Source organism: Opisthorchis viverrini (genome assembly GCF_000715545.1).
Source record: "Opisthorchis viverrini unplaced genomic scaffold opera_v5_218, whole genome shotgun sequence".
NCBI lineage: Eukaryota > Metazoa > Platyhelminthes > Trematoda > Opisthorchiida > Opisthorchiidae > Opisthorchis > Opisthorchis viverrini.
In genome coordinates, this window is record NW_008751877.1 from 453,470 (window position 1) to 481,462 (window position 27,993).

Genomic DNA, 27,993 nt, shown 5'->3' on the forward strand with positions numbered 1-27,993 from the left:
ATATATATATATATATATAAAGCCATTTCTCAGAATTGCCTAATACGATCAGCTGATTACTTTGTTACTTACTTCAATTCCGAAAAGTGCTATTTACTGAAAAATTATAGATTCTTATTATCATGGCTATCTGACTTACATCACATGACCGTGATCATCTGAGCTGATTACTTTCACAGTTACTTCAATTCCGAAAAGTGCTATTTACTGAAAAATTATAGATTCTTATTATCATGGCTATCTGACTTACATCACATGACTGAACGTGATCATCGACCAAGGAAAGAAATTTCTGCAGCCGATCAATAATCGTCCCATCCAGTACTTGAATGACAACGGCCATGTTGAAAGTATAGGGTTGTTCTAACAGCCAGGAAGGACTCAAAAGCTGCAAAGTCAACCAGATGAAGGGAATAACAGGCCTGAGAATCGAATTACGGAACAGTACACGTTCACAATCGAGATCATAACTGCGAAATATCTTTACTCAGTTCCTGTGTCCTTCGGAGGTTTAGCTGGAAAACATCATAATCAAATGCATCAAAATAACAAACTAAACTGTGAGCCTATTTGGTTTCGATCACAACTAACAGTCGACAAGGTTTGTGTAACCCGCCTACCCTATACGCCTGTAACTAGGTTACTGTCTATGATACATTTCGGGTCAGGCATTTGATTACATTACATAGAGATTGGTGCTCCACGTTCGAAAGGCTAAAGCAAACAGTAAAAAGCCCACGTTAATTTTTTAAAATCAAAATCTGAGGTTCCAAAATTTCTCAATTCAACTTTTGGTCGTCCTAAAAATTGTCTTTCCCTCGGAAACAAGGCCTCCCAATTTCTTCAGAGACTGTTAATATGTTGACTTTGAACAAGACCGGTATTGTGATATTTCGTGCACCAACTGGACAGAGAAAGCTTCAAGAAGATTAATTCGTTCAGACGTTACTTGTAATTTGAACGAGGTGCATGTAGGCTGAGGTAACTCAGTGGTTAAACCGCAGATGTACTGACTGGAAGGTCCGTGGTTCGCACCCAACCTTTGTATCTCGGTTGTTTCTGTCTAAGCTTGGGCGGCCTGGCAGTATTTCAGCCCTCTTGCTTTCTTCGGGTGATATGGCAGTTATGCATCGAAAGGGCATTAAAACTGAACGATTATTAATCGCATTATCAGGCTGACAATCTGTAAAAAAAGGGTAAGACTATGCGGGCTTCGCTGCCGTGCAACCATGATGTATTTGAAAGCCATATTGTGGAAAGAATAAAAGCGGATGGGGAAGTAAACACGTGCTAACCTACCGTACCGTTCCTCCAAACACACTCAGACACTGGAAACTGGCAACGCTGTTAACATCGATTGCAGCGTCTCCAACCGTGCACAAAACGGATCATGCGAATCCCATCCTAGAATGCGAGCCGCACCGATAGTACCCAGACCTTTCGTAGTCTCTGTCATACCCCTCCGCCAGACCAGAGGTGGCCACTACTCTACTCGTGTCACTATGAATTGGGCAAGAACAGTGCTCTCTTCGACAAGCGGTGATTCGGCATGCGCAATTCATAGTCTAATCACCACGGATGTTGGTGCCTACTCCACGCTTTGATCGAAGTCACAGTCACACAACTGAACACTCGTTGCGGATTCTTCGACATCAGTTACACGAGCAATGATCCGGAGATATCAACTGCGGAAGACCCGAGGATGTCTCATTTCGGCATCTTGCGGAGGCCATGTCTCAGCCATGCGTAGTGTAGTCTGCCACACACGTCCCTCGAAATTCAGCGACAGGCCGCCCCGTGGCCATAGCAAACGGGCGTGAGAGATTCATATATATGACTCACCTGTCACACAAAACCGGAATCTATACAACTTCCAAGAAGCGTGAAACGCCCCACAACCTCAATACCTATCCCCTGGATTGTAGACGGCGTGTTCAGTGAGTGTATGTCCAGGAGCATGGTCTTACACACTGTGGGTGCAAAGCAAATGCCAAGGGACGGGATGAGTTTAAGTAGTTCATTTAAAAATACCTGTACCTTGTTCTCCTCTTCGAAGACGACAACCATGTCGTTTCGGTCTTGAAATGAACTTTCTCAATGAAGCCACCAGTTTGTGAGCTATCAGGAATCTTTTTGGCTGTAGTGGCCATGCTGTGAGTTCGGATACGCTTCTGACGTACGGCAGGACAACCTTTTTGTTTGTCTACTCATGTTTTCGTTTCGTTGCTGTCGGGGGGTTCTTTTCCCCATGTTTCTTCAGGTGAAATCTCTAGTGTAGCTTTGTTTTGAAATAAATGATTTTCTTTCTTTAGTGCAAGTTCGCCTGTAGCGCAGTGTTATCTCTCTGCTGAAAAGCCTGGATGCAACGCTTTCTGCAGTTCATTGGATAATTGCTGTAGTAATTCAGTATCCATAGCGCGTCTGTTTTCCTCCGAAAGACAGGTTTGAAGGTACCCATCCGCAGTCCCACTAACCAGTACATCCAAGAATGAAAACTGACTGTTCTCCTCAAGTTCCATGGTGAATTCGACGTATTCGAATATAGCGCTGAACAGTCCATGTGTGTGCACTGCAGATTGTTTCCTGATGACGAATGAATGGTTTGGGGTTGGTTATTCATATTTTGATGTACTTTTGTTCTGCATTACTTCCTCTGCAATGAACCCGGATATGGGCGATGACATTGGAGATCCTTACATATGTTGGTAAATTTGTCCATCAAATTTGAAGTATGCATATCCCTGGTGCTAAAACACAGGTGGCGATCAAGAAGCACACGAATTCACTCTCGGAAACGGAATACGGAAGCCGATGACACGCTGGGGTCTTAGAAGCATGGAATTCCGCATCGAACTCGACAGACTCAGTATCAAGTGAAAGAATCTTCGGGTGTTACCGGTATTATATGACTCTCCCCTTGCATTAGTCTTCCCTGTCTAATGGGCTTCACAGTCGCACAAGTTAAGTTTCACTTAAGGTCTGATAGTTTGTCGGGCCAAATTATGTTCCGAACCGGCGGACACATTTCTCCGAGAATCAAGCAGTGCCACTGTTACGTCGGATACCCAGTGCTTGAGAGGAGCTAACAGCACCGTGCCACAGACGGAACTCCTGGTAATCCGCACAGATATGGCGATGTCGTTCAAGTATGAATTAACATCCAACGTTGAAAGACAGTGCATAAGACGGTTCCGATAAATTTTTCTAATTTAAGGGTCTACCAGTCTCTCAGTTGCTTAGCGAGTTGCCTGTCACTGAAGTGGTCCTAGTAAGCGACCAGAAAAGCCACTCTGGACGAGCAAAATGCCAGCATTCAAAAATCCAAAATGAGTGGCAGTCAGTGATTGATCCGCGCTATCGGTAACCGATAGCGATAGTAACCGATGTGATTCATTTGGGTCCGCGGCTGACATGCTGTTGAAGGATTCCACGGAGACAGACGACTTTGGTTATTTCAGAGGATAGTACAACATAAGAAGTTTGCGATCAACCCACAACTGAAGTAGTCGTTCGACACTGTTCGTGTGCACAGAGTTGAATCTCAATCAACTACCCAATCGAGCCTCAGATGCACTACGTCTACCCAACTGTGTATTCAAATCTCCGGTAACCACAACGATATCTGAGCTTGTCTACCGGAACAGGGCATTTAAGGAGTTATAAAAGGAAACGAGGGATGTTGCCAGACGAACCAAATGGAGGCGACTAACAGCGGGTGTAAAGTCAAGAAGAGATTCTCTTGCCAGATATATCACGGCTATAACGGCCCTCGCACATCCCGCCGCAGCCGTCTCTGGATCACCAGAAACACAGCTGAAAGCGAGTGGAGTGTTGAGGCACTAAAATTAATGCATGTGCTGGAATCTTGATTTTAAGATGCTTGAGGATGTCTGAGCTGGATTCCCCGCAGATACTGCGACCAATGTCGATGCAAGAGGAACAGGGTCGTCACTCCTAACAGAAGGTCCTGCAACGAGTGTCAGTAATGCGAATGAGAGAGTAAAGACGGTCAGTAGTAACCTAATTTTGTTTACTCGCTCGGCTATATGCAGTAGGTAAGTAGACCCGGTTGATGGCACCACGCGATGGCCTATGTGGCACGGAGGTAGTTTTATCTGCGAAGTTCATAAGCGTATCTGTGCAGGGAAACTGCCAGAGCACCCAGACCTAGACAGAATGACGATTAGGATCCTCATCCAAGATCTTTGGTTCAAAAACCTGACAGCAAGGCAGCGGTGTTTGGCGTGAAATGCCAGTGAATTACCGTTCTTAAAGAACTGGTCGTAACGCATGTTCCAATCCCAAACTAAAAAACCAGGAGACTGAGTTGGTCAGGCCTCTAGCCACTGACCAACCCGGTATGAGAGTCTGGGAGTGTTACGAAGACAATCCATAGTACAGTACAGTCACGAAGGCACACAAAACTTCACACCGCCACAGGGTCGATCGACACGCGAACGGCTGGTTGCTCCGGTTTTGGCTCCGAAGCCTGTATAAGCTCACCGATTCTTTGCAAGCTTCCCTGTTGCTGCAGGCCAGGAAGCCGCCCACTCCAATTGAGCCCAAAACAAGGCCTGGCTATTGATGACAGCTCTTTAGGTCCAGGGATGTAATTCAGCACGTCCAATCCGAGCGTTCCGACAAGTAAGGGTTATTTTGAGCTACCTGTCTGTTAACCTTTGACTTCACACACGAGGGAAGTGCACACAGTACAATAGCCCTCATTCTAGTCGACCCGTGGCGCCGAATCGTGTCAAAACTCTGCCAGCACTGTAACCATGATACCACCGATGCGAAAGCCTGCACATTTGCAGCATAGTCCAACCAGGTCACAAATCACCAATGTGACACATTTAGCCATCAAACCAATGTCACGGAGCCTCAGACAATCGGCTGTACTGAAACAAACAGAAAAACGCTGAATACGAGACTCTATCCACACAGAGAGTGTGAGCCTACAGAGTTCTAAATATGTTCCAACGATACAGCCGTCGTTACGTGTCTCCAATGAACTTGACGAACGAAATGTCTGGACCGTTTATGGTTCCCCATCAGAATAGTGAGTTACATATGGGTGAGTTGGGGCTTGTGAACTTACGCAAGATAGTCACGAGTCTTTCATACTTAAGCGTTATACCTTTGCTACATTCATTATCATCACTTACAAATTCGAATAGGTTTAGTTAAGATACTTCCACTTTCTTGTGATAAAACTAGTGTATTGCTACTGACTGAGAAGTTTATTACCGACTTAATCAATCATACTCTCAAAAAACGAGAGGTGAACTTTTGTGCAGAAATTGCAACGAACCTTCGCTGTTTTCATATTTGGAAGTCAATAAATGATTTAGGGGAAGGCGAAAAAGGCGTAGTGGAGGATAATTTCTTCTCTTGTGCCACCTCACTTGTTAAGCGAACAAAGTGAAACGAACGAAATAGAAGCAATCGTAAGAGTCAACAAGATGCCGGCAAAAAAACAGACATTACCTCTGAAGTTCGCTGTAATTCCCGTATAGCATCACAGATATCCAAATATGGTCGAAGTCGGAAGGCCCTCAGTCGAAGTGAGCAAAATTTTCGGGCATGTGGCTCATATCGATACCAAGCGTCAGGAACACGGAACAGATGACGCGACCAGGAGTAAGTTAACCATAGCAAAGAAGACCGGCAGACCTGTAACATCGGACGAGTGGAGAAGAGTGAAATACTGAAGCGCAAGCAACGGCATGTAGGTTACGTAAACGTCTGTGACAGACTGATGTGGTTCTCAAAGGACAACACATAATAATAGATACTTTGGGCTGACAAAGGATTGTATCAATAGTCTGGCGTTTTAGTGCGAATATTCAGGAACTGTTTCAACATGCACGGACCACACTTTGGGAGGTCAGGAGAACATTTAAACTAGGCACAGTAGACCCTAGATTCAATGACCTCTTTAATATGATCGTATGAATACGCGTAAAAAAGGATAGACAGGCTCTCAAAAATAGGTCTCTACGAACTGTGCCTAGTTCTTCATTACGGCTAATTTTGGCTGTTTCTTAGGGACTCATAAGAGAAAAGGTACAGTTTAGCCTGGTGTCTTTGGGCCGCTGAACAGAACAACGCCAGGTGAAAACTGAGTTTATGCGAGCTTCAGATAGAAGATTCACCACTAACAATGCGTGTGTTTGGTGAGCAGTCGAAATAGCACCATGCGGTATTTAATCAAGTAACACATGTTACGTGATTCGGTGCTGTTTTGTTACACGAGCGACGTCTTTCAACAGAGAACATCAATGAGACCTGCGCGATGTCTTCATTCTTGATTAGACCACGTATATTCATAATTGATTAGTAGATTTTTTAAGTCGACCTGCGATACAAAGCCCAGAAGCTGCCTCGCCGTCATAATTGATGTCTCTTTTGGCCTTGTAGCTGAAGACAGCTACAGGTGGCAGTCCACTTGTGACTAACCTGCACTTGAAAGGGCATAAAGCCGTTCAGTCCACATGCAATCCACGTCTCATTGTCCCTTTTTGACTGGTTCCCCGAATGACCAGGAATTCCTTTCCTCCTGCAAAACTCGAATGCAGTTAAGATACAAATTGCAGGATGTATTCCTTTCCCCTATTCGTTCGACAACGTAAACTTAAACTTCCTACTCACTTACGCATACGTACTGTTTACCATGGCCTTACCAAACTCCTCCTAACGTTTGCTATGCGAAGCCATGAGACTCCGGTTGCTGAAGCGGTCTATTGTTTCACTACCAATACATCAGCCCTTCACGTTTTCCCTGGGCGCGACCGCTCAGTAGTAACAAATGATGTTTTTGAGGAAACCTAACTTTTCGGATCTAGTTTCCTCAAAGCCTGAAATAAGTCGGCAGAAAGCTCATTTCATTCGTATTGTTGAATCAAGTGACTGTGACCATATCCGTTATGACACCAGAAAACCGAGCTCGAGTGCTCGGTTGCTATATTTCTGTTGACAGCAACAAAGTAAAAGGAGCCTCGCTTAGAGACTACCACAAAGGGGAACTGTTACTACAGAAATTCATCAATTCGAGTGAGAATATTAAGTTGGCATCCTTCAAAACTGCTCACGTGTGACTCACGAAATTTTCCGACATTAGGCTCATTCAAACACGGTCATTTTACGATATTGGTATACTCTCATCAAAGCGGCACTATCCCTTACTGGCGCTTCCGCTGAATTCAACTAGGATCGCCATTTAACTGCCTTCCGCTTCCTATCCGACATTCGGCACTAGAACCACCGCCCCACCCTCTGTATCAGTTTTCTCCGTCAGAGAGACAAGGTTAAAGGATATCTGTCACCCAGAACGCTGCCTCGACCCCACAATCCAATTAAACTAACATAATTGATGCGTGGATGCGTGCGTATGGCTGTAGACGGTAATCACAGCAGTGAACGTGGACAAACGACTGACTTCAGTAAAATGACATGTCAAAAGTTATCAGGTATCGGTCCACTTGTCTAACAAGTTCCAATCAATATGGTCGTTTTACTTCAACTGACCGTCGTGGCCTATGTCACTCTTCTTTATTCCAATACAGAAGGTTATTGTAGAATCGACACATTTGCGTCGGTCAACTGACTGGATGAGGCCACAATAGTTGAGGGACACTCATGAGTTTCATTGCTCTAAAGAACCCAAATGAGCTACACCACCGCACAGTCAGGAGGTTGAGGTGGGTCAGTGATTAAAACGCGAACATTCTGACCGGGAGGTCCGTGGTTCGGATCCAACCCCCGCATCTCTAATCCTCCTGTCTTGGCTTGCACAAACTGGGAGTATCTCAGCCCTTCCTATGCTTCCTTCGGATAGCATAGCAGCTAAGCACCAAAAAGTGTTACAGCTGAAATGTGTGTTCGAAATAGCCTATGGTGGATCAAGATATGAAGATTATGGAGACGCAGTATCACCGAAGGTTTTTGGGTTTTGAGTGGGTCATGTGTGACAGACGTTGTGGTGTACATTTGTCCGCAGTTCCACCAAACAAAATATTATTTGTCAGTTTGATTGCTTCTACGGAGCCAAATACATGGAAACGACAATGAAGCAACTTGTGACATGGATACGCGGATATGGCTTTAGGGATCTGAGACGGTAAACCCAATGAATGCCACAATAAAACAGCTGATGGAAGGCAGTCACGATGAGGATACAGAGAGAGCGTTCAAGATAATTCTACGAAAAGGTAGGAATGTTCTTTGAACAATGGTGAAGTTGCTGCTACCCATGTTTTTGTTCCTCACCGTATGTAAATCGAAGCAATGTATGATTAAAACTGTTGTAGCTTGGTGGAAAAATTATCCAGTTTATGTAATAAAGAAATCGAACTCACCGGCTTCGGACGATTGTCACCTAGCACAAAAATGCAAGCAGGTATAAGATGAGAATCGCCCCAATGACATCGGGAGCAGTAAAATTTTCCAGTGTAGTAACAAAGACGAGCAGCGTCAAATTCGGTTGCATTTGAAGGGCGCAACGCTGCTTCTGCTTGTTGTTTGACGCGAGCATTAGTCGTTTGATACATCCGGACCTCCCCACCAACCAAGCGGGGTTGGCGAACTGAATTCGACATTCGACTGAATCGATTAACTGCCTCGTGAACTCGGGCATCTTCCCAGGTTTGTAGTGGACCAAGATCATGTAGCGCGGAGGAGTACGCCCAACTCAAACATGTAGTCGACGATGGATCTGAAGTGATATTGACTGTTTTCGGTCCAAGTAAGTGAGCACTGAAATTCGATAAGGTAGGGTCCTGGGAACATATCTGCGGGGAGTGGCTGTGGCTAGTGGGTTTCTCACCCCCAGTTTCAGTTGCCTGTTTGGTAAGCAAACCAATCCCAGATTCGAATACACTACCTGCCCTTTGCACCAGCGATGTCATTACAGACCGTTCAGGTGTAACGGTACGGTTGGGTGCAGGGCAAAGCGGCTGCTGACACTCAAAACACGCCCAACACTGAGCTGACAAACTAGCACCAACATAGGTGAGTCTACTGACCTCGAGAGAGCGGAACTGTGATAACTTGGTAGTATTCTCCCACAAGTGAGATTCAGATGCATCCGGCTCACAGACGCTACGAGTTCGTCTAATAGTAGACGCTGGATCGACTCTGAACGATCTGGACAAAGTTCGCCTTCTGTGCTGTCTTGAGGACATCGGAGTGGGTGAAAAACGCCATTCGACTGAACTATCCACTACAGCCGGACAGCGACGAGTAAGACCACGAAGGCAGAGTTGTGAGTGACAAACAATGTGACAAGCAGTGCAAGAAAGTACACGTTTCGATGGGTTTCTGATCGGATCTAGACAATGCTCGCATGTCATGCCTAGATAACGAAGCGGTAGGACAAGACGAAACTGATGGCCACCCGGCCCAGTAATACACCTAGAGTCCCGATGGTTTCTAGGAGACTGCATACATGGCGTTGTCAGCGACCGTTTAGATGATGCAGCCGGAAGAGATTCACTGCTCCCACGATCGTAAATTAAAGGCTCAGATGGGCCGTTGATGAAACTTGGTGAAGTGGGTGAATCACTGGGTATTCCTGTGGCGCTTTCCTGAAGAGATGGAGAGAACGAAGTGTTGCCAGTTCGATGCAAACCATCAAACAGATAGGACAGATGCTTAACTAACAGTATATGGAAAATACGGTAGACAGAAAAGCATCTGACAGAAACAGAAGCGGGAATTTCTATTAAAAACATGTTCCAATGGTACCCTCCAGGGGTGCTTGGTTTGGGTTAGTCTAAACCGCAAGCCAGAGAGATACTTCAGAGGATCCAACATCTGCTGAAAACTGACGAATATTCGCAGCTTATCAAGCTTTATAGTGAAGACGAGCACACCCATTGCCAACACACTGTACATGCGACATTCACTGGCCGTTCAGCTGACACATCTAGCAACGCGAGTAGGCTTGGTCGAAGTTTGACCACAAGAAGCCTAAGAGGGGACCTTCACACGGTGGATTTGGGAACAGAAGGATGGTTTAGGCAGCAAAAGAGCTGCGGCCTGGGTCGCTATTACACAGTAATGATAAATAAGGGTCCTGTATCCACATTGGCCTCACACCAGTCAATCTGCAGCTACTTCTAATGGAATGTTCTCCGGAATGTCTCAAGAATTAACTTGGCTGTTCTTTTGTATAAAGGTTGATCAGTGATTTTGTGCATTTGGGTGACTACATTCCTGTAATATTTAACGTCACATTTTGGCGGTTGAGTGGTTCAAGCGAACATCCTCAGTCTATACATTGATGACTTTATATGGGGTCCATCCCCGGAATCAAACAAACTGCTTTTCGAATGCCCAGTTTAGCCTTTGCACAATCAGATGTGAGCAATCGTTGGACCGTAGAATACAACTATCTATGTGACCACTAAGTTCGCAGGTTAGCTTTGCGTGTCAGGTACGAAATAGGGATATATAAACTACTCAAAAACCATCGGCTAGTGGTGCCACCTCGAGTGTGATATGCAACTGAAATCATTACACCACCGACAATCGGAGTATATTCGGGGGGTGAGGTTCGCAGCTCCGGCGTGTGACAACCCGCACTTGAATCGGGCTGACAAAGACGCACTGTTTAGATTGGCTTGAAATAAGCGTTGGGGGTCACATGGAACCCAAAGGTTTCCGACAATGTTCATCATGATTTTCGTAGTGATGCGGCATCGAGCCCGGTCACGGAAGTTCAACATCAGATTTTTCGTCAATGGGGCAGTTCAGTGAATATCCTAGATGATCAACCTCCACCTTAAACAGTGAAAAAATGGAACGGATAATCACAGTTCCAGTAGGGTCTGAGCTCCTTCTATAAATTAGATGTCCGGCCAGCAGTGAGAGACACTAGCTGGAAAGACGATCCGGGATCGATGACTACTCGCATTAAACTCCCAGGAAACTCTGTGGCGATGAATCAAAAAGATAATCACAAACCTGGATCACTGTGAGAAAAATGCCAACTAATGGTAAAACCCACCGGTAATTATGATAATTATCGGCTTGAAGTAAAATTGAGTGTGATTGGTGGTTCACACAGGAATACACAATAAACGTAGACAAGGAAATTGAGAACATATGACTACGGAAGTGAAAATCGCATGCACATACCAATCGAGTTTACCTTGATATTGTGCAATATGCAACGCAACTCGATCAGGCGATCGAGTAGGCGTTGGCGTTTCGCTTCATCCTCATTTGATGCGGCCAGTACCATGTGTTTGCAACGCAGTATTGCATCCTCCAGTTCCGCAACTGCCGATGTTGAGTCCACGTTAATCTGAAAGGATTGGAGCGAAGTGATGAAACAGTGACAAGTGAGTTGACGGGAACGAAACAAGGATCAAAGGCATCGTGACGTTGAACGTAGGTGTTCACCACACTTGAAAATGGATCAGCATGACAAACACGACAAAGTTTGCAGAACTGCTAAGCAAACAACACACGTGGCCGTTTGTGAACTCAACTGTCACGTACAGACCTATGAATAACCTTGGCAATTGACAAGTGCCAACACTAAATTTGCATATAATATCAAACAGGTAGTTCAACCGAATATGTCTTCGAAGTGAAAAGAAAGAAGTAGCATTGCTTTCGGTTACTGTATACAGGTGACTGATGCCGAAGACAGACTAACAAATCGACACCGGTCAGAGTAGTAAACACACATCGGACAATGGATGGTGCGGGAACGGAACTGTTACTACGTGCGGGAGATGGAGGCCAATAGCGATCTAGGGTTATTGGTGGCTGATTAACCTTTAAACCCGTTCTTGAAGTTAAAAGCCATTTCAAGTGTGAAAGCAGCACAACGGACATAGGTACATACTATACATCAATTACCATCTGTAATCACCTACACTAAGCTCTTTCAGAACGTAGTTCCCGAGGAGGGGGTCCTTAAGGAACGCGTGATCGCATCCTCACGTTTACGTGGCAACCGAATACCTGTTGGTTCAGTTTGTTTGTTTTTGGAAAAATGTATTATTCAGCACTGCAGAGGATTCTTTCCGCAGGAAAGCAATCCCCTTCAAAAATGTGATTACTGAACACTGGACAGCAACCCAGGGTTCTGCCAGAGGGCAGGATAAAGGCTTTTCCGCGGAAATTCATTCATTTGAAGGTTATCATGAAACGTTCCCACAGGTCTCAGCATTCGTCTCGTACTCTTCATTATCCGCTATGTTGACATACTTCGAACCACCCGTCCTTAAGGTCTCTAACGGTATGACGTCACACCAAATTCGGCATTCATAATTGTCATCCTCCGTTTGTCTAAGGTGATCAGATAGCATTCGTAGCAGCATGTACCAATTGAATGCATATCCGCCTGAATTGCTGAAACCCTGGGTGTTTGCTCATGCTTGAAATATTAGAGGAATAGCTATCGGCAACGTGCTTGTGTTACTGCTCCACCTAAACACACCCGAGTTATACCTGGAGAAACTTCCAGCCAAAACTTGGGAGTTACGATGTGCTCCGTGAGGAGTGACAACCAGTTGGCATAAACAATGTAACCATCCACGAGTTACCGGCAACCGGTTATAATACAGATCATGCAGCAGTGCTGTGCGCACGACAGACTTCATAATCGTACCAGTTCACCATCGATGGAATTGTGAAGCTAGTGAATACGCAAACTCTTTAAGGAGTCCCAACTTGCTTACGTGTGGAGTACGATATTACAAAACTGATGGACACCGAAACCAAGTCACGTGAGCAGCAACAGAAGTCAATTTCGGAAAAAGCTACAAATCTGAGTTGACTAAAACACCCGGAAAGCATCAGTAGTTGTCAACTTTTATTCCGAAAATGTCAGTCGTATCGATCTGTCCCAACCACACAATGCAAAATCATCGAAGAGGCATTCATTCGTTGTTACTAGCATACTCAAGCGCTGTGATCCCAATTTATTTCAGGCATCTAGTGTCTCTGTTGAGATATCAACTGCATTCTCTACCAGAAAATGATGAACTTTCAAGAAGAGGATGATTTTGGGTAATTCCAAAATAATCTATCACGAAGGCACGCAAGTTCCGCATCAAAACGCCGACAGGTGCGAAGGCGCTTTTGATACACAAAGAAACACCAACGATTGTGGACCACTTACCAAAGGTTCATCGAAAAAATCCTCCTGCACAGGATCAGTAAAGTCCTGTAGAGTTGGTGCTTCGCTTGCAGCTGCGACCGGTGCTGCATAAACCCGGTTAAAAGCGGAGAAGACGCACACTTACCGTTGTACAAAGCACAAATGTCGGAGCACTGAGCATCTACCACATCCTGCTCTTGATCAAACGGATTAATACGCTCTAAAGAGTGTGAGGACGCGTTATGCGACATTCACGGTGCGCTGAAATACAAATGAAAAAGTAAAACTCACTATCCAGTTTGGATAACCTCAGCCCAGTGGTTTTCAACGAGTTTCAGAGGGATCGGGAATTCTAAAGACTCCCGCTTAGAAAACTGCATACGAATACACAGCCATAGCATTCTTAATGCGACTGTTATTCTTCCTTATATGGTAGTATTCTTACATCCCACTACTAATCTCGACCTGCTTAGGATTCATCAGATCGGTTCCAATGATAAATACTACGAAATTCTGAATACTGGCCGAAATTAACATTGATATGGACTTTGCAATGCTATGCATAAAATGGAGATTCATCTGGTCCCCACGTATACACTATATCGACTTATAACTTCAGAGCGATAATTTATTTCAAACTTTCGCTTCATGCGAAAATTAAGTGCTCTTTTCAGATTAGTAATTTCGCCCGATCTCTGACGACCGTCAGACGCTCCCCGACCCCACAAGTGATCCCACAACCACGGAAAAAGCCCATGAACGTAAACCAGAAGCTGTCCAAGACAAGCAGGGGAAACGAATGGACTGGGATTATAGCCCAAGGATGGGCGAGGTGGCCCAAGTGGTTAGAGCGCAAATTAACTGACCGGAAGATCCGTAGTTCGAACCCGACCTCTGCCTCTCGACTACCCCTGTCTAGGCTTGGGAAACCTGGCGGTATCCCAGCCCCCGTGAAACCTTCGGGTTGCACTGCAGTCAGGTATCGAAAGGGTGCGACAGATAGCGCAAGGAGTTTCCAGGACTGCCAACTGTGGTCGTGTCTGAGAAAGTATATCGTTGTGCAAAGTCATGCTTGCTTTTGTCTGTTTCGAACACTGAGCACTGTATTCAAGAAAGAACTCTATTTGATCTCCTTCAATAAGACATCGCAGACAGCCAACCCGGGAAACATTCATTAGAGTACATATTCAACTAGGGAATGGTGCTTACAAATGGAGATTTTCGTCAAATAAAACCACCACAGAGAGTTCTTGAGCCCTAGGAACCACAGCAGGCAACAAGTATCTAACCCAATCACAGAAAGTTGTGTTACCAGCATCGATATAGGGACGTCCACGATTGGCTGCGCTGGTAGGACCATGTGCGACAAATAATAAGCAGTGATGTGTGATCAGTTGGAGAGTGGAACTCGACGGCAAAGGCCAAACTGCAGTAGAAGGAAGGGCTTCAAGAACGCTTGATGGCGGGCATGGTGCGTTCCAAGGCAGCATCTACACGCTCGGACACGGGTAATCCACACAACAATTCACAACAAATCCACTCGTACATGTCAACCAGCAGGACCCGCCTATACAGAATCAGTAATTTCGTGGCCCTGGACTCTTTAGAACAAGTGTGAAAAGGTTAGTTTTCTACACAAGTTACAGGAAGTCCGATGGAATTCTGACGATCTGCGCGCAATCGCACCACCTGTTTATCAAATACGAATGAAATAACAGCTGTCTTCTGCCCCTGGAGGTCACTGATGCATGGCTATGTGACAGTCATTTGGAAACAGGTAAACTGAGTGACAGATAACACTAGTATATGCAGCGATCAAGCCAATTGGTGACTTGCAACAGACCTCTGTGTGATTACTCGCCGATCTCCTTTCCTCCATTCCTTTCTGATTTTTGGGGACGCAACAAAAATTATCTTCTTAAAAACGCTCTTGAGTAATCCATGCTGTCCACAGCAAAACTCGCAAAAGACGCTACGTAGTAAATAAAAATTAGCTCCGGCCCCCAAAATGTAGTTTTCAGCCAGAAGACTAGGCATAATCAGTAATGCACGTAGAGAGACTAGTTGAAAAGAAAAATATGCACACCCAGATTCCAGTAAACACTGCAAACAAGCAGATAAGTAAGAAGCTGGGGTTTCGGAATCAAAAGAAAAACTCCCCATGGTCATACCCTATATTTAAGTATTGTTTGTTCCAAACCATAAAAAACGAAAGACCACATCGAAGTAGATGGTCTACCGGATCACTAAATGAATGATATGGATTCTGAAAAGGCGTGGTCCAGAAAGTAAAAAAGGAACTGCGTTAATAAAATGGAAATTCACATGATAAAGAAGTGAGGTGAATCTCAGGAACAAGTAAGCAAATCGAGTAGGACGTCGCCACGTAGACGGACATTAGACCAACAGGAGGCAGATAACTCTCCTATCGTGTGGGTGGAAGCAAGCGGTTCCGCAGAAGGAACGCTCAGTAACAAGAGGTCTTTCTGGAACAAAAATGTCATGCAGATGGTAAATAGAAAGTCAAAATACCTTCAGTTAACGTGATGCAGCCGTCATATATTTGAAAAAACGGGTTATTCAACAGGATGAGTGAGAAACTTCTAACTAACTTCTAATTTTTACTTCAGCTTAGTCAACGTTTGAGAAACTTCTAACTAACTTCTAACTTCTAACTCAGCGTGAGTCAACGTTAGCCCTGTTGGCATCGATCTTGATAGGTGATGCCTGAACCCATCTCAGGAATGGTGACAACTAAGTGAGCAATCCAGCCCAAGTGGTCACAGCTTCATCTAAATTCGCTTATCGCCTAACTACTAGTGTAACAGCTGCTCTATATGAACACCTGAGTACACTCGAAGTATTAGGGTAATTATACAAAGAATTGCTCCTCGAAAAAATGTCAGGCAGAGTGAAGCTGTGCTACTCAGCCTAGCCAGAGAGAAATATTTGTGTTTCGCACCAGGAAGGATTTCGTTTCAATATCTTTAATGGAAAACACTTCCGAGTGTACAGTCTCTTCAGATGCTGGCGAGATTCGTCCGAACAGCGGCGACCAATTCATCAAACATCCAGCTTCGTGCCGTTGGGTTCTATAGAAATAGAAGTTCAGAGGTGAGGCTCATCGGAAAGGTCTGCCCCAATACGTGGGTGTGGATATGGCACAACAACAAACGTGTCAGTTGGATTCAGAAGGTAAGACGACAAAACAGAGTGAGTCAAGGGTCATGAATAAGAGAGTGGATACAGTAATGTAATTATAACCGGGAATTCGCTATGTTGGTGGGGGTGTTAAGCGACTGATGACGCAGCAGCCCAGACTGTATGAAACAAAAGAACTAAAGCCCGCTGTTGAACTTTTTCACATTTCGCCTCCGGGTTCATCTTCCGACCGTTTTCACTCAAAGTCGGATTCAGACCACTTGGGAAAGAAGTTACATGATCGAGAAAAGATAGCTGTTTAAGCAATATCCCATTTCCAAATGATCAGCACTTGGAACGTTGGTCACAGCCAGTTATCGCAATTTGATATCGTAAACTGATTGTTCTCACAGTGCATATGCAAAGCTACGAAAGTCGAGTACAGTCAAAGGCGAGCAGTCTCCTTTTTGTCTTCAGTGCAGGACAACAATACGTCACAGGTACGAAGTAATACTGGGCGCATTGTAGATGTTACCGGTTAGCATGGTTACGATAACTGTCTAAACCTAAATAAATGCACCGCAGGTTTTTGAACGCTCTAGCACTCGCTTTGCTGGTATCACTGTCACATAGAGAGAATAAAAGAAGAGCTCTCAACACTGCTTGGTCCAACTCAGTGGAATCAAAAAACAGTGGCAGTTTTATTGCAACAAAAAAGAGGACTGGAAAACAGACTCACCCGAAATTCATTCAAATCGATCTCCTTGGGGAGTTCCTTTCTTTGCGTCCGGCTGGGCCTAAAAGAAACAAACGGACTGGCATTAGACATGTCGCGACAACAACCGTGAGTTAAAATGACAAAGCAAGCCACCATTCGCATCCGAGATATGTAAATGTGCTTAATTTACATGTATATGTGTATCTACATGTATCCACCTCCAGGATCTTGAAAAATCGGTATCCGGATCAGGAGCTTGTGATCTGATCACTCACCGGATTTAGGCAGGTCAATATTGCTTATTTGTGTGGAGCACATACCTAGTTTCTCCTTTTAGTTTGATTAACGTCAAAATTGCGATAAGTAGTTTTCACCAAACGAATACATGGAGAAGAATTACCGAAAATTCTTCATAAACTACAGCTGCCACTCGGAAATGACCGAGAGATGAGATTCTGTTGTAGAAGAGGAAGACTGTTCCACATTACCTGCTATAATTCAATATTAGGTTCATACTGGACAGGGACTTCTTGCCTATCATAAAGGGCCAGACTTCTTTTGCGGAAACTGATATCTTGATTTCCCAACTTTGTATTTTACTTTACTTTTCGTGTCAGATCGAACGAGTTTCTGTTTGTCAGGACATTCCTGGTGACTGGTTGAATAAACGTTGAAACATACTTCGGTTATCACATTGTGGATAAACAATGATCTTCAACAGCGCTCTAAGAACCTGCGTCTCACCACGACCGTTATTCTTCGGCCATGTAGCAATTCCCTCTGCTTTGAGAACTTAAGTTATATCTGGCACACGACACACAGAACGTATTTTCACTGAGGGATAGAAACGAGAAAAATTTTTGTTTCAGACCGCAAAGTCGACACACCACATAAACCAACACACCGCACACGACGATTGCATGCGACGATTTCCACAAGGACGACAGCGAATTGCGATATTTTTCTAGACCACAAAAATGCGCTTGTTGACTTCCGCAAATCTCCTTAAGCTATTCCACCTGTCACCAAATGAATAAAACTTTTCACCGATGGGTCGGTCAAACCTAGAGCTCTCCAAATGGTTACGGTCAAACTGAAGTGACCAGAGGTAAGCTGGGTCGGAAACAGCTCTACCAAGTGTTGAAAAGTTTTCTTTAGCAAGATAAAAAAAGGCGTGTTTTTTCCTTGCTTGGTAGGGGTCCGGTTTTTTAACAAGACCTTTTCTTTACAGAGGACGGTAGCTGTCTGGGATAACAGCTGTAGTTACCTTTGTTGCGGTTGTTTTTGTGTCACCTGCTGTTTGACACCAATAACCTGTGGCCGACCGGGTGAACGGGACGGTCTCGTTTTTCCTGATGTTGAGCGCAACCGTTTTGGGACAGATTTATGTAGTTGAGGTTCGGCAACTGGTAAGGGTACCATCGTTGCTCGATTGGGGTCAGCAAGACGATTTGACTCTTCCAACGCAGACAGGGCTGAGAGGCCAGTTCGGCGTAGCCGAATATATTCTTGGAGTTGTCTGTATGATTAACCGGTAAGAAAGTGGCAATTAGCATGAACAGACTATATGACAGGTAGAAACAAAAGGTTCAAGGAAAATTACACATGACCACGCAGTCAACTTTATTCCGATGGTATATGAAACAGCTAAGTTCCTCTTTTAGTGCAGTCAAATAATGAAGATATATCATCCCAGCTCGTCGGACATACAAGTGTTAAGGAGATAAAGTCCGAACGTGGTATTTCAACGTATCGACGGACTTTCTGGAAGGACCAGCCTTCGGCCATCGTTCGACAGAATACGGCGTATGCCGAATTTCAAACCTGGTCAGCTGATAGCTTTTTATCCTACACAATCGAAGAAGAAACGGATCCTCGATGCTAACTCTCGCACGTAATGATGGTGACCATGAGCAACTGGGTTGAACCAAGAATGTTTTATTAGTGTGCAACCAGCGGGGTGTGTGTTTGGAACTCCGTTTACCAGAACACAAGTACGGATAGTGGAGTAGAAGCCACAGGAATGCTCAACTATTAATCCGAATTCTTGCGGTCCAAGCAGTAAATGGCAAAATCCAACTAGACTCTGGAGTTAGGCTATATTCGGTCCTACATTGACTCCTTTGTTCCCTCCATTTTACAAATCCAGTGACAGCTGAAGAACGGTGATGGGATGAGGAATGTTGGTTGAACAGGTTGAACAATATAGCGGAACACACCGATGACTGAAACGAAGTCTGGAGATCGAGATAGCTCGGTGCGAATTACTGACCAGAAGGTCCGGGTTGGAACCTAACGAACGTTTGAATTGTTCAAGTCGTCCGTGTGTAGTAACAGTATGACCTACAATAGAGGATGAGAAAAATAGTACAACCGTAACGCCCTTCTGATGCCTAGCTGTCATGCTGCCCCGAGAAAGCACAAGCCACGAACCTTCCCGTCGGTAAATTCGCGCTTTAACCACTGAGCTAGCTCGAGCTTAGCAGGAGATGAAGAGTACCTGCATAAGGTCGGCACCAATTCACTTCCCATAAAATTTCACAGAACTGGGGCAAACTGAAGTCACCTCACTCAAGTGTCGCTTTTTGTAACCTCGAGAGTAAACCTTCGCGTAAAATGCAGGACACCGTGTGTCACATAGGTTGCCTGTTCTGCAAATACTTTGGATATTACGATTAGGAATCCCGGTTTTATCCTCCAGGAAGGGCAATACATGATGTGATACAACACTCAACTTATTGCAAGAAACTGTATGGTGAAAAACTTGACTTGCTTAGTTTTGTTTATCAAATGCGCATTCTCAATTTGTTTCCGTTGGGCCAAACTACGACGTTCGTTAGACTTAATGAGTTCTTCTTGGAGCGCAATGACATTTAAGCCAGGGAAGACACTTGGAGCCCGGTGACGCATATATGGCCAAATACCACAGCAAAAAGCAAAACCACACGAAGAATTACCACTTAAAGTTTACCAAAACCCTCATTTATCATCACTAGCCTTCAAATTCTCAACATTTTTTCGAGTAAAATATCACTTTCCATTGCCATAAAAGACATCGATGGATAAATTTGGATCGCTTCCGGTAACGATTGGACCAGTCTTTTGCGGTCTGTTTTCCGTAAGCATATTAACTCCTACCCATTGGAGGAGTTTTTTCGACAACGGAAGTCACTTACTAACAAGAACAAGGTTAACACTCACCTTACAAACGGAACTACAAGATAGAAGCTGTTGGGCCGCATATTCAGCTTTTCGATCGGTCGAGAATCTTGCGTATGTGTTGGTAAATCCTGCACATTGAACCAAGTGATTGCCTCAATCTCGTTCCGCGTACCAGGCTGTAATCGTGATATTCTCGGCATGTTTTCAATAATAAACGCGCGTCGAAGTGTGCCGCTAACTGTTCGATCAATATAGAGCGACGGAACGATTCGATATTCAATGTCCAAGCCAGTTTCCTCGAGAACCTTCAAAACAGCGAACAAAGTCATTTTACCTCAGACAGCGTACCTCTCTAGACGCACATTCAATCAAAGACTCGTTTTCATTCACCTTCCCTCCGGGAAAACTCCACCGATTCCCGTAAAAACCCTGAACCAGGAGGACCTAAAGTAATAAGATAAAAAGATGCTGACATGACGTATGCAACCGATCAAAATACTAGCTCAAAACCTATGTAAGGCCCAACTTACCATCTCAAAATATTCGTCTAAAATAATCGCACCGCCTGTCTCTGTCTCGCCCCGGTATTTTCGCCATTCTTTATATTTCTCTTGCCAATTTACCCCAATGGGTACGATATCAGGAAATTCTTTAAACACTGAACAGTCCGTAAAACCTGAAATGGTTTGAAGACCGCTCACGTTGTTCTGCAAGTCCAAACATATCGACACCGCCCACGGCCGGGTCTTCAATGTAGTGGTCCAAGTAGAACCAATGGGCGCGCTCCAATTCGAAAAAGAGGCGAACAAAATTTCGGTTACACTCTTCTTTCAGCTCATTCGGAAGATTGAGTAGAAAACGACTACAAGCTGGTGTAAAAAGATGTTGCTTACGTATACAGCTGGACAAGAATGTGACGAGGCAAAAGATGTGTCACTGACTCGTTACCCGCCATAGGTTGCCAAAAAAGCTAAAATCAGAGGAGAAGGCGGTTAAATATTTTGTTTAGAGAAGCCTCCTTGATGAGAGACAAGATGGTTGCATAAGAAGGCATCAAAATATGGGCAAGTTGATTTCCTGACAAAAATCGGTTAGTTCAGTCAAATCTCATGTTTTCTCTCAGAATTGAACAAAGCTTAGCTATCATCACACAAGCGTGTCAAATTAATTCACTTGTCTCCCTAAAACAGTACGTCAGCTTCGACAGTTGCATCAGAGGACGCCTCCGTGAAGTTTCACATGGACTTAGTGTAACTGGAGTGCCCAGCATAATGATACCATCCTTGTTATCGGCACCAACGACAGTATCCTAACAAACACAGCTGTGAAGAATGCACCAAAGCGAACGCAAGGTACCCTCACATTGGACAGTGTCCGAAAACGACCCTTTAGGTGAGTTTGATGCAGCATCCTCATACACCACCCACTCCACAAATTCAATGACATGAAATCGATTCGGGTAGTCTAGAAAATGAAAGCCTGTTCGCCAATAGGATCACCTCAATGTCATTTCCTGTAGGGAATCCACTCATGAGCTAGAATGACCACAGATGTGGAAGATGATAAACCACACAGAATGTGTTTCGACAGCAGTCACCTCTACTCTGCTTTACTATGTCACCGCCTCGATGACACCGCGCAAACGTTCCTGTCGTAAATATTTCGTAGGCAGCAGCAATCAAACAGACTCACTCCTTGTTTAGGGAAAAGTCATTCTCTTCATGGACAGCATGATATCAGTGTTCAGCACCGATGTTTGGCTACCGTACAGCCACGAATATGTGCAGTTCATGGTTGTACGTAGATTGGGATACTAGAAGGGCACCCACACCTAGACAGGGCAATTAGGGTCCTCAACCAAAGCCTTTGATTCAAAAGCCTGGCCACAAGGCAGCGGTGTTTGGCTGAAAATGTAAGCACATTACCATTCTTACGGAACACGTCGTCACACATGTTCCAACCCCCAAGTTGGAGGACCAGGAGACTGCTTGTCAGACCTATAACCAGTGACCAACCTGGTATGCGAGACTGAGTGTCGCGCGGACACCCCCCAGGGTAGCGCAATGGGTAACCGAAGTACACAAACCATCACATCATGATAAACTCCAGTCTCTTCGTGATGGAGGAGAAAGTCTCCGCAAAAAGAACACTCAAAGAAACAGAAAACAGGGAGAAGTACCGCAGCTCCAAAGCTAAAGTCAGAGAATAACTATGTGCGACCTTCACTATTATATACACTTACACATACTTGCCTGAGACCAAACTACTCAACTCAGACACCACACGAAATCCATGTAGCGGGAATAGACGCCTACTATGGCGGTCTAGTGGACAGTTTGGGACTTGAGTGACCTTGCCCAAAGCGTACTCATATCTTGGAACCCCACCGCGCCCAGAATTGCGGGCGACGATTTGGAGGTAGACAACCGTAATTGTTGCGCACAAGCCCACGCAACCCTCCTTGTTTATGGCTGGAAACGTCAAAAAACATATCACTAGAACTCAATGAGGCATCAGTATCAACACTGATACTGCTGTAAATGTTGATGGCCCCCACTGAAAACTAATCACTCTTACCAACCACGAAGAGCTCGAATATAACAAGTAAAAGCATACCTCAACATACAGGTAGGATGCCCTTGCTCATCAAGGACATACCTTGGTGGTACGTTTGGCCCGAACGCAAAACGAAATTATGGCGATGAACATTCCTTGCAAGTCTGTACTGGTCAAAAGCTGTTTTCTAGTGGTACTGGGCTTAGATACAGTGAGGGACGTTTTGCTGCCCTCTACCGACCACCGGTATCAGATACCAATGCTGTGGCTCAGACCTTGATTGCTGCTCGTTCTGTGACACACAAGCCGACATAGACCACAATAATTTGGTGCGGATTTTCATTTAACCTCCCCAGTGAATCTTGAAACGAGCTCCTAATCTAGTCACAGAAAAAATTTGAGAACCATAAGTCAGAAAAAGATAAATCTTGCTGTACAAGCTGCCTCATCGTGACACACTGACCGGAACTCGAACGACACAATCGCGTCTATAAGTTATGTCAGAAACTCTGCTCATGGTGTCCTGGAGGACGTGCGCAAAAACCATCAGATCTCAGAACGGTCAATATCACTCCTTGGTGTGAGGCATTCTATCCCTTCCTGCTTGAAGTACAATCCGGCAGGAGGATCAATTAGATTAATGATCAGAAGTAGCCTGTGTGAAGAGGGGCGTGGTGGAAGGGAGCAATGGACCCGGGAATGCACGACAGCTGCTACAGCTAATTCACAAAATAAAACCAAAAAGGTAGTCCGTAAGTGAATTAGTCAAAAATAATATTAGAAATCTAATATATAATAGACACCAGCGTCTAGATTGCTGGGCGGGGTATTTTCAACAACACTTTAGTTGAACCCCGTCCTTGTGCCTGACTTTCACCCGACTCACTCATTTTGATCCGCGGTCCATGAGTTTTTATACTTCATTAGTTGACGAAGTATAATATGCCTTTCCATCTTAAAGCACCACCAGCCTGTTCGACCAGAAAAGCTTACACTAGTGTTGTGAAGCTAAGTTTCCCTTTGACGAGGTCGTTCGTACATACTTGAGAACCAGAAAGTTCCCCGAAGAATGGAAGCCAATCGTTGGCCTTACCTGTGTTCAACCGCCTTCCAACCATGTGAGTACAAGTCTCATGCCAATCACAAAACGGCTGCTGGCTCTAAGATTGTAACGCGACACCTGAGACGCGAATTCGAGAGCAGCAAGCACGACTACAAACTGAGGGGGTGTATTGACCATATCTTCACGTTACATTGAGTGCCTGAACAGCGCCTTAAGTACCATCTACTAACAATCGCGATCTTCCCCACATTTAAAGGAAGCCTTGACTCTGTGGATGAATCAGCTCTTCCAGAGGTCCGTAAACATCCTTCCTGTTCTGTTTTTCAAAACATTTGGTCAGGCCCCAACCTTAATTTGTTACCTTGCTGTAGTAGTCGAGCTATACCGGTGGAAAGCAGTTCAAGGTTCAAACCTGCCAGGAAGGCTAACGGTGAGCAGCCCGACGAATAACAGCGAGTCAGGTACTGGTGACGAACCCGTTAGAGAAGCAGACTAAACTTAACAGATTTTACCCAACCAGTGTCTACCCAAGAAAACGTTATTTTCGGTTATGGTGTCCTAAGTCTACATAATCCTCAGGTGTGTATCTTAATGCCGTCCAAAACTCTAGCCACTGGATTCTAGAAAATTTCCTTACCGATATAGAACTTAGTCGCACTGAGTACCTACCCTTCCCATTTTACCCCACCCTTTCTTCCCTTGCGACTGCATGGTAGTTAAGCACCGGTATGTAATGCTGGTGTACTGCTGCCAATGATAATGACGACGATATTGTAAAGCTTTGTGGCACACCGGATACAACATCGAACTCAGTGGTATCCGCGCAGCTCTTCCGGACGCCGGATTTGACTAATGAGTGGTACACCTCAATAAAAAATCGCGGGTTTTCGGGTGCATCAGCTACAGAGCCTGTCCATAGTAATTTGCGATTATCAGGGTCCGACATGGTGTAAAGGTCAAGGAAAGCTTATCCGGAGATTGAGTACAAAGGAGTTATTCATCGAGATGGTAGTTAGGGCGCGAATTTACTGACCGAAGATCGATGGTTCAGATCTGACCTCTGCTATTCGACTTCCCCTATCTAGGCTTAGGCAACCTGGCAGTATCCCAGCCCTCGTGCTCCCCTCTGGCTTTCGGCGCCTAGCTGCCATGCCACACGATGGAGGCACGAGGGCTGGGATACTGTCAGGTCACCCAAGCCTAGACAGGGGAAGTCGAGTGGCAGAGGTCGGGTTCGAACCACGGACCTTCCGGTCAGTAAATTCGCGCTCTAACCACTTGGGCCATCTCGCCCTGCTACAGCTGAACGATTATGGAAGCGGCTACTCCCAGAGAACACGCAGGGTGCTTTGACAGCCACGAAGCACAAGTCGCTCTCAATCGCTGCAGATTTGGCTGACGAAACCTCGGGACGTTAGGTGACATGTGTAGCCATCCCATAGTATCCCACGAATAACTCCCCTCGCTTCACCGAGCACACCCCACAACGGCCATATCACGCCGGCCGACCTCCACAATTCATGCAACGTGGATGGAGATTGTTATATTACGTCAGTTTCCCTTATTTACCAAGGCCATGAGCAGTCAGCCGATACCATCCGTCGAGTGTCACGACCCTGTGGCTCTGATACGAACAAACTATCGCCAATTTGTTCCGGCTTGCTGTTTTAGCATCATTCAAGCTTCCACGACGAAACTCAGTAGTGCCGGTTACCGTGCGGCCACAGTTCACCCCGCAGAGATGAGGCGGTGGGTGTGAGTTCCGCTACCGTCCCCGCAAGTCACCTGTTCTACATGATGGACAATATCTAAATATGTGACCGATACTAGAACCGCGGTTAGCTTGGTCGCCCGTGACGTTCCACCAGCTATTGAAAGTAGTCAGCGCCATCCCCATACTTGTTTGGCAGCCTCCTTAATGGATATCTGGGATTCCGGCGTCGGTCCTATTGGTCGCCAATGTCCCCTTCGCTATTGTGGGAACCGATTCCAAAGCCACTTCCACCTGCTGGCTGTTGCATACTTGCTGACCTTGAAACCGACCTTAAGGTCCCGAGCACTTCGCCCTAGGCATGGACGGCGACTTCAACCGCCTCCGCCGAGTATCCCAACCTCATTCGTTCGTCGAACGGAACAATGCATTCGTCACAAACGTTGCCCGTAATATTGCCATGACTTGTGCACCAGTTTCGTGCCGGTCGGGCTGACTCGCATCTGATGAAATACGTGTGACAAAAGTCGAATTTAAGTATGTTCATCAATTCAGAATAATACATCTCTAAAAATGCCATTGAGCTTCATTACAAACAGTCCCGAAGATAATTTTGGAGATCTAGTTGTCAGCCCATAATATGCACCAACGCTCATGACCAATACCCGCTTCCGCTTACCCAAGACGTAGGTGTCGGTCTCTTGGGCAGCAGCGTTCCTCAGAGCTGGTCAGGTTTGTGCCAAAAAACATACATCAGTCGCTGAGACATGCATTCCATAAACTGTAGTTGCCACACCGTTTGACCTCCTTGAATTCGCTAGAATGTCATCAATTTTCAGAGCTTGTTGCCCAAGCCACGGGCGGCACTCGATCGCGGCCGATATGAGGCATTTTGCGGGACACGTGCAAGTCTAGGCCAGCTACCTTACGGTTCTAATACCCGCCACGTGCTCCTTCGGTGATCTTGAAATGCCGGTGGTTTTTCGGATGACTGTATACGTTCCTCCTCAGACATCAATTCAAAGTCCCACGTCGAGTTTTCTTAGGCAGAGACAAAGTCTTTGTAATCTACCGGAAGAATAAGAACGGGACCGTCGAGTAAGGACGGCTGCGACACTCTATCCATTCTCCGAGATCTTCTGTTGGTAAGCTCCATATACTCGCAGGTGCATTGAGCACATTATTCACTGGCATCGCGACATTCTAGAAGTTTTCGGCTGGGTAAAGTTCGATGATCGTGAGCTGCGTGTATATATACGGTGTTCCGGGTTGCCACGGCCTATGGTAGCGGATAGTGTGGGATGGATAAGGCACACGAAAACAAAAAAATGAAAGGCACGTTATTGGCCATAGAGAATAGGTACGACACCACCACTGGTTGCGTGACACATTCATTACGGTGAGCATACCCAAACATTGACGTGGTGGGTCATTGATACCCTAGTATCGTAGACAGTTTGCACTAGTGCAACCAGGACCCTTTGTTATTCCATCGTCCGTCTACAGGTCTTGCGTTTTTCATTTTGCGTTGTCTTGCAGTCGAATCCTGTTCCAGTAAATCAAGGTGACCAGTTACACAGTAAGAGTGTATTGTCATGCCGGTATATTCAGTGCACTGAATCGACTCATCCAGTCGACAGATAGCTGACTAGTCGTCAAAAATAACTCATAATTAACAACGGTAGTCCGATGCAATGATTCGGAGACATCACTGTCAATTTTCCGGCCTTAGCGCATTATGACCGACATTTGTAGTCGTAAAGCAATACTAGAAGTACTCTCGCGTTTTAGGCCCTACCCCATAGAAACAGGCTTACGCCACCCAGGCTCCAGAGCTGCCAAGGGTGAAGGGAGACAGAACAGGCTTCATTGATTCTAGCACTCATTCCTTCAGCAACGGTGGCATCCCAAGTAATACAACTACCTAAATGAGTAGTTGTCGAACAACTCTAGCGGTTATAATACCATGAACAGGTTCATGATGCACTCGCCCAAGCTTGTAGTATCGTTTTGCACTTTGAAGTTACGAAGCGCGTACCAAACCACCGGGCAATATTATCCACACTACTTGGTGTTATCAACATTAACATGATCATCACTGACAGCAGCACTGCCATACATGTCATTTCGCCGAATAAAACCTTAGAATGGAAATAATAAACGGGAAAAATAGGTTTGTCTACTTACACCGCCAAAGCTCAGTCAGACAATGTGAAATACGCTAACATTGATAAGCTGCCAGTTATTCCAGTGTCTTGAGCAAATCACAGAGAGGATAGTCAGCACATCATGGAAAGCGAATAGTATCAAAATCATCCACATTTTTCATCCCCTTCACTCCATTCTAGAATGTTATGTTCTGTCCACTTTTAGTTATTCGCCACTTCGTACTAGGCACAGAAAACAATACCCTTCCCGGCAGTTGGTAGCTTTCAATGCTCAACACATTGCCTAGCCACTTTGGTCGGTAGTGCTGAATGCATTCGTTGAGTGAAACATCTTTCAATCCACCAAAGACCCGTTAA

At 45.2% G+C, this 27,993-nt stretch overlaps 3 protein-coding genes across 3 annotated transcripts in view; all 3 read right to left on the minus strand.

The window, feature by feature from the left end:
- T265_08470 (hypothetical protein) overlaps positions 1-13,368 on the minus strand; it is a gene marked incomplete at both ends in the record, with an annotated part of 19,702 nt that extends 6,334 nt beyond the window's left edge. The window contains 6 exons of the mRNA XM_009174282.1: positions 251-388; positions 5,488-5,673; positions 8,358-9,584; positions 11,153-11,308; positions 13,139-13,221; positions 13,263-13,368. Of these exons, the coding sequence (XP_009172546.1) occupies positions 251-388; positions 5,488-5,673; positions 8,358-9,584; positions 11,153-11,308; positions 13,139-13,221; positions 13,263-13,368 (1,896 nt within the window). The remainder of the gene's footprint in view (positions 1-250; positions 389-5,487; positions 5,674-8,357; positions 9,585-11,152; positions 11,309-13,138; positions 13,222-13,262) is intronic.
- A 1,907-nt stretch (positions 13,369-15,275) lies between these two features.
- Positions 15,276-20,999, minus strand: T265_14581 (hypothetical protein; the record flags this gene model as incomplete). Its single annotated transcript, XM_009174296.1, has 7 exons — positions 15,276-15,603; positions 16,998-17,055; positions 18,244-18,495; positions 20,178-20,443; positions 20,487-20,582; positions 20,669-20,796; positions 20,840-20,999. Coding segments are annotated over 7 exons (1,098 nt in total), but the record flags the coding sequence as incomplete, so codon positions are not given.
- A 3,948-nt stretch (positions 21,000-24,947) lies between these two features.
- T265_08471 (hypothetical protein) lies at positions 24,948-26,033 on the minus strand (the record flags this gene model as incomplete). The annotated part of the gene is made up of 2 exons (XM_009174283.1): positions 24,948-25,050; positions 25,870-26,033. 2 exons carry the CDS (start codon positions 26,031-26,033, stop codon positions 24,948-24,950), a joined length of 267 nt encoding a protein of 88 aa, XP_009172547.1.
- Between the last annotated feature and the right edge of the window lie 1,960 nt (positions 26,034-27,993).